This window comes from Corvus cornix, chromosome 2, assembly GCF_000738735.6.
Source record: "Corvus cornix cornix isolate S_Up_H32 chromosome 2, ASM73873v5, whole genome shotgun sequence".
Classification (NCBI taxonomy): Eukaryota; Metazoa; Chordata; class Aves; order Passeriformes; family Corvidae; genus Corvus; species Corvus cornix.
In genome coordinates, this window is record NC_046333.1 from 82728438 (window position 1) to 82735432 (window position 6995).

Sequence of the window (6995 nt, forward strand, 5' to 3'; positions counted from 1 at the left end):
ACTGTGAGAGTGTGAGGCACCGGAACAGGCTGCCCAGAGAAGCTGTGGATGTCCCATCTCTGGAAGTGTTCAAGGCCAGGGCTGTATGGGACTTCGTGCCACCTGGTCTAGTGGGAGGTTTCTCTGCCTATGGCAGGGGGTTGGAACTAGGTGATCCCTTCCATCCCAAACCGCTCTGCAATTCTGTGTTTCTACGTTTTGCCATTCTCCCACGATTCCACTGGATGATTCCAATGTGGGCTTGGCTATGAAGCAGAACCTCTGCCCGTCACCGCACCTGTTTCTTGCATAGGCCCGAATACCGCTCAGAGTTGGCAGACGCACAGTGTGTGTGGGGGGGTGGTTCCAGAACCGGGGCTGTCCCGGTTCCCCCTCACGCGCCGGCGGCGGGATCCGGGAGAGCGCCGCCCGAGGCGGGAGGAGGGGGCCCGGCTTGGCCCGGAGGGGGGCCCGGCTTGGCCCGGAGGGGGCGCGGCTTGGCCCGGAGGGGCGCGCTGGCCCGGAGGGGGCGCGGCTTGGCCCGGAGAGGGGCCCGGCTTGGCCCGGAGGGGGCGCGGCTTGGCCCGGAGGGGGCGCGGCTTGGCCCGGAGGGGGCCCGGCTTGGCCCGGAGGGGGCGCGGCTTGGCCCGGAGGGGGCGCGGCTGGCCCGGAGGGGGGCCCGGCTTGGCCCGGAGGGGGGCCCGGCTTGGCCCGGAGGGGGCGCGGCTTGGCCCGGAGGGGGGCCCGGCTGGCCCGGAGGGGGCGCGGCTTGGCCCGGAGGGGGCGCGGCTTGGCCCGGAGGGGGCCCGGCTTTGCCCAGCTTGGCCCGGAGGGGGCGTGGCCACCGCGCCCTCCCGCGCAGGCGCCCGCAGCCGGAAGTGGCGCGGGGCCGGGAAGGCGGTGGCGGCGATGGCGGAGAAGTTCGACTCCCTGGAGGAGCACCTGGAGAAGTTCGTGGAGAACATCCGGCAGCTCGGCATCATCGTTAGCGACTTCCAGCCCAGCAGCCAGACGGGGCTCAATCAGAAATTGTGAGGGGCCGTTGTCGGGGGCGGGCCGGGCTGCGGGGCCTTTCCCTTCCCCCCGCAGGCCCCAGGGTGGTGCCTCAGGTCTCTCTCTCCCTGTCCCTGGGTGTCGCTGGCCTCGCACCTGCCGTCGGGGGCAGCGCAGCGACTCCTGAATCGGCTAAACCCGACCCGTTTTTCTTCCCAACAGGAATTTCATGGTGACGGGCTTGCAGGATATCGACAAATGCCGGCAGCAGCTTCACGATATCAGCGTGCCCTTGGAAGTTTTTGAGTAAGTCCTTGTGTGCCTGGAAGGGGAGATGCTGCAGTCGGTGACTCGAGGTAGCCTGGCTTCGCAGCGTGGGTATTTTGGCTGAGGGCTGTTTGTCTCTTAAACCTGGTCCTTCTAAATGTCTCATGAGAACGTGAGCAGGCAGGAGGTCATAAGTACCTCCTGCCTGTGAGAAGGCAGAAAGGTGGGAGAAGTGATAAATTATACACCTGTTTTCATAGAACCACTGGATGGTTTGAGTTGGAACGGACCTTAAAATCCATCTGATTCCAACCCCCCACCGTAGGCAGGGATGCTGCCTACTAGATAAGTTGCTCAGAGCTCAGTCCAACTTGGCCTTTCAGATTTTTTTTTTTTTTTTACTTCTAAATACATAGGCAGTAACACGAATTCTGCCAAATTTAGTCATTTTATAGCATCACAGAATGGGTTGGGTTGGAAGACACCTTCAGCAATATCTGGTTCTAACACCCCTGCCATGGGCAGGGACACTAATTTAGTAAGTAAGCTTTCATTTTGGAAGTAAACTTGCACACAGATTAGGATCAGGATGTGAAAGTAAAGTAAGCCAGTACTCAGGTATTTAGCTTCAGGAGTGGCAGTCTGTTGGCAGAGAATTAGACCATTAAAAGAAAAATGAACATAGAGGAAGAGCTGTAGTAGAGAGCTTTTGTGGTATAGCTGACAATTTAGTTTACTAGTGTTTCTTGTAAGTCCACATGTTACTGGTCTGCTGTACTCCAGCGTGTTACTGGCTGTACAGGGCCTTTTCCAGTTGGGCTTTTACTCCAGTTGCGAATTTATGGTGATTGTCTGAAATGTTCTCTTTTCCTTATTCATCAAGGGAGTTTCCCTTTGCCAGGACTTGTATTGCAAAGCAAAAATACACATAGGCTTGCTGATGCAGTAGTGTTACTTTTCACTCTTTACTGTGATGTGTGCAGCTCCTCCTCATCCTTGATTTGCTGGGTGCCCTATTCCTGTGTGCTTAATGCTCACCATGTCCTAACTAGGCCACTTCCTGGTTAGTGCCCTTTCAGTTGCTTGGAAAATGACCATCTTCCTTTGATCATCTGTGCTTGTTGCCTTTGAGGAGCTGGTAGATATATTTTTTTGTGTGTGTGTGTGCTTTTAATACTTCCTTCAAGGCTCTCCAGTCTTTCTGGAAACAGAGGTTTGCTAGCCATGGCCTCGTCCTTCAGCTGTCTTTTGGAAATGGCTGAGTTTAACTGTGGTGGTTTTTAAAATGCACATTTCAGATAATAGTAGAAAGAAAAAGACAGCAAGGTGAATAATTCTGTACCTTGGAGAGCATGCTAGTAGGAACATGATAGTTTAGTAGAGTCTTTTCTACTTTCAGATACATAGATCAAGGCCGCAACCCTCAGCTTTACACCAAAGAGTGTCTGGAGCGAGCTTTGGCTAAAAATGAGCAAGTAAAAGGAAAAATTGACACTATGAAGGTAAACCAGAATTAATGGAAGTATAATGCAATAATGTATTTGATAAATTTTTACTTTTCTGTAAATATGGGGGCATTTTTCACTTGTGCAGTTATTAATTTCTGTTATTATGTGATTTGTCTTAGAAATTGCCCTGCTCCCCTGTATCTTAATTGATGCTGATATAGCCTGTTCAGGAAAGGAAACCTGTAGTTCATCCCACAGTTGGGGATGCAGGTTTCACTGTGATTTTGTATTGGTTAAAGTTGTATGTAGCAGTAGAGATATTTTATTTGGTTTTTTTACAGGTGTGTAATTCTGCTGTGTGCAAACTTAGAAATAAGCAAAACGAAAGGGGTATTTTTCCAGTCTTGAATGGGTATTAGGGGGTTAAAATGTCAAATGTGTTCTATAATCATCTGTTAATCTTTCTAAAACTAGTGAATGCGTGCCAGTGTTTACGGTTTTCTAAACCTGTACTCAGTATGAATCTAAGCATTCTGTGATACTGTTTAGCTGCTGGAGCTACTGCAGAAAAAACAGTCAGAAAAGGAAGTTTAATGAGTTTTGAGAATGTTCTTTGGCTGGGCTTAGTGTGGAGGATGACAAGTTGTACTGCACAATGTAGACATATGGAGATAAGCCCTAAGCTTCTCTTCCTTTTCTCTGTGCTTGTGAAATGATGCACTTCTAAGGCAGGTGTGAGTTGCTTTTTGAAGGTGGAGTGGATTCCATATCATATCAAGAGGACAGGTCCTTAATCAGCTTTCCTTAATAAGGTCAGGCAGATATTGGTGCACCAGAGTTTACAAGAGAGGTCCAACTTATCTGTATTTCTTAGGAGAAAATGCAAGGGAATTTCTGGGAATTCAAGGACATTTTAGTTTGCCTGGTGCATTCCTATTGGATTTCATTTGGGCATTTTCAGTGGATTTTGTAAACATAACTTCCTGTGTTTGTGTGGCTTTGGGGGGTTTTTGGGTACCATTCTCTTAGGTCATTGAGAGGTGTGTTGGGTACAAACATTTCTGTTCATTGGGTAACATTGCTTGATGAAATCTAAATAAATTGTTCAGATGATATATATACATTTTTGTTTTCTTTCCAGAAATTTAAAAGCCTGTTAATTCAAGAACTGACAAAGGTGTTCCCAGAAGATATGGCAAAGTACAAAGCTATTCGAGGAGAAGATCCTCCTCCTTAAGTTGGCCTTTGATAGCTCTAAAAATGTCTCATAAACTGACACCACCTTATAAAAACATCGATTGGAGAGAGAGGGAATCCAGGCCCTCCTAACAACTGTACTAAAAATGGCAGTGGTGGCTGTAAAGGAGCTTGATGGTTGTTCATGGTTCTGGTCTGAAGCTACTGAATCTTTCTGAAGGCTTCTACTCAGTGATTGTGATTGAAACTTCCTATGGTAATCTGCTTTTCTTTCCCAAAGGGTTTGAGAGATGTAATTGCCTACAGGTCATCAATACAGAGCACCACAAAGTGCATTTCCATAGCAGAAAAACATGGTTTTTTGTCTTCTGATAAGTGTGCCTCAGGACTGTGGGCTCATCTGTTTTTGAGAGAAATGCATTTATTACACTTGATTATTTTTCATTTGTAAACTTCAGGGTTTTTTTACTGCAGTACGAACAATTGACTGCTTTTGTCTTGTCAAATTCTACCGAGCAGGAGCCTGTCAAGGGCTGCAGTTCTCATGTGTCATAATTAGTTGCAGCCAGGAAAACCTTCAGATCTTGTTCTGGGAGCTGCAGTGCAGATGGCTGAGGATATAAAAAGTGAGCATACCTGGGGACTAGCTCGTCAACAACTTTAATATTTTGTACAGTATTTAATGTAAGCTTTTGTTTATGCATTTCCTGCAAGCAGATTGTTGAATAAAAATTTGAAAAAAATCTAAATCCTGATGTTTTTCTTTTGTATGCTTCTCTTTGGAGTGTGACCTGGTAGTCTTAAGTTAATCTAATTGCTGCCTGATATTACCCTGCCCTGCCCACTTCCTTTTTCTTATAATTTTTCCACCTCTAATCACGTTTACCTTCAGAATTTTACTGTACGAACTTGCAAGAGAAGAGTGACAAGGAAAAGGTTCTCCGTGTTTGTGTTTGGCTTGGCCTGGATTCCCCCAGGGTCCCTAGGAGCTGTTGGAGCAAGGCCTGTGGCTGTCAAGTGGGTTGTATATAGGACACAAGTAAAGAAGGTAAAGAGTATGTTTCGTGTGTGTGCAATGTGGTAGGAAGAGGAGCTTAAGTGCAAAATTGTTGACAGCAGGCAGGTGACTATTTAAATGGTAGCTGAGAGAACATTTAGGAGGCAAGAGGCCTATAGATACTGGTCTGGATACTGGAATATTCTGGCTCCTAGCCCTGACACCAAGTTGTGTGTCAGATTTGGTGGAGTAGGGCTCTTAAATAAAACTGGTGCTTCCAAGAAGTCTTATTTTTATCTCATAGATTCATAGAATCACCAAATGGTTTGCATTGGAAGGGACCTTAAAGATCTAGTTTGAACTCCCCTGCCATGGGGGAGTTGCTCAAAGCTCTCTCCAACCTGGCCTTCAACACTTTCAGACATGGGCATCCACAGCTTCTCAGGACAACCCATTCCAGTGTCTCACCACCCTCATAGTGAAGAATTTCTTTCTAATACCTCATCTAAACCTGCCCACTTCCAGTTTGAAGCCATCACCCTTTGTCCTGGGATTAGTCTGGAGTTAGAGAGCTGTGGGGGGACAAGCAGCTCCACAGCCCAGAGGCCCTGAAAATGTGTGAAATGCCTGCTCTGTAAGGATATTAATTTTTTGTCATTAGTTAATAAATTAAGTACCCAAAGCTGGCCACAGTGCAGATGGCTACCCCCATAACACTGACACGCACACCTGCTGATGAGAAGAAGGTTCCAGGCTTCCCCAGCTCAAAGGTGATTTCCGGCCAAAGCATGGATTGCATGCTTTCGCTTGGTATCTAGGTGGTTGTGGTAAATGGGGCAACTGGGATAGTTAGTGGAGATGGAGGATTAGGGAATAACATTAGGTCACATCATCATGAGATTTCAGCAGCCTGTGTTTGTGAGGAGCCTGTGTAAGAAAACATCTTTTTGGGTGGGGGATATATACACCAGGAATAAAAATAGATTAAAAGAAACCAAACCAGAAAATACTCTCTGTTAAATCATCAGATTTCCTGTTCTGCTCAGCTTCAGTTTCAACTTTTTGACACATGCTATTATTCTATGCTTGCTTCACTTACTGTTTCTGGGCTGACCATGCAAAATATTCAATATTTAGCATAATATTGAAGAGAGGTAACTCTTATAAATTATGTTTGTTTCAGAGAAGAAAGGGTGGCCAGAATGAGTGTGCATGAGTTTATAATGTAGAATGAGAATTGCTAGAAACAATAGTGTCTTCCATTTCCAATTGCATATGGAACAGAAAAATCCAGCCTAGTTTTTCTCATTTGTTAATTGGTTCTCTGAAAAGGAGCCCATGTCTGAATTATCCCAATGTGTACTTTGTTTGATGATAACCTTTAAGGCATTTGGTAAAGGAGACTGTTAGATCTTTCCTCTTTCCCACTCTTTTACCTGGATTGCAAGGTTGGAGGCGAGATGGAATTTTATTTAAAGATAACATTAAAACAACATCAGCCAGGTAGCAAAGCTGCTAAAATAGATTTGTGTTGCCCTGTAATTATCTCAAAGGAAAGTATGAAACCATTCAGGTTTCAAGTGTATCCTTGAATTTTTAGTAAGACTAATAAGATTTAGGAAGATTTTGGAAATGATAGGGAATATGTAATTACAGGTAATTATTTTTTTAACAATTATCTTTATTACATACATTGTGAGATGAGAAGATGCTAGATAATGCTGCTCAGTACACAGTTCCTTAAGATGGACTATGTGCTCCTATACTCCATTTAGGATAAAGAAAGTTAGTGTAAAATTCTTTTGCTCAGGCAGAGAAACAAATGCATCAAGAAGGTGCTAAGGATTTTGCTGCAACCTGTTGAGGTTCTGCATCCTCTCTGTCCCATTTTTTACTGGAAGGAGAAGCAGTTGGGTGCCCAGCCTTCTCCTGTCCTTGAAACCTTTTTTGCTTAAACCTCCTTGTGAAGAACAGGTAATGCAGAGCTGTGCAGTCTGACAGGGACAGACATAGCTGCTGCAGGAGTTGGATGCTGCTGCTGCTCAGCTGTTGGTTTATCCAACCTATAGCTCTTGTTTGGTTGTTTTTTCATGCAGATCAAGGCACTGTCATTG

General features: G+C 45.8%; 1 protein-coding gene across 1 annotated transcript; it reads left to right on the forward strand.

The window, feature by feature from the left end:
* Positions 1-786: 786 nt before the first annotated feature.
* MED10 (mediator complex subunit 10) lies at positions 787-4633 on the forward strand. Its single transcript, XM_039549895.1, has 4 exons — positions 787-1010; positions 1195-1278; positions 2639-2741; positions 3829-4633. The coding sequence occupies exons 1-4, from the start codon at positions 889-891 to the stop codon at positions 3922-3924; spliced, it is 405 nt and encodes a 134-aa protein (XP_039405829.1). The 5' UTR covers positions 787-888; the 3' UTR covers positions 3925-4633.
* The last annotated feature ends 2362 nt before the right edge of the window (positions 4634-6995 follow it).

Coding starts and splice junctions, on each gene's coding strand:
- MED10 (XM_039549895.1), top strand. CDS start 889: ATGGCGGAGAAGTTCGACTCCCTGGAGGAGCACCTGGAGAAGTTCGTG. Junction 1,011..1,194: donor ACGGGGCTCAATCAGAAATT/GTGAGGGGCCGT, acceptor TCTTCCCAACAG/GAATTTCATGGTGACGGGCT. Junction 1,279..2,638: donor GTGCCCTTGGAAGTTTTTGA/GTAAGTCCTTGT, acceptor TTCTACTTTCAG/ATACATAGATCAAGGCCGCA.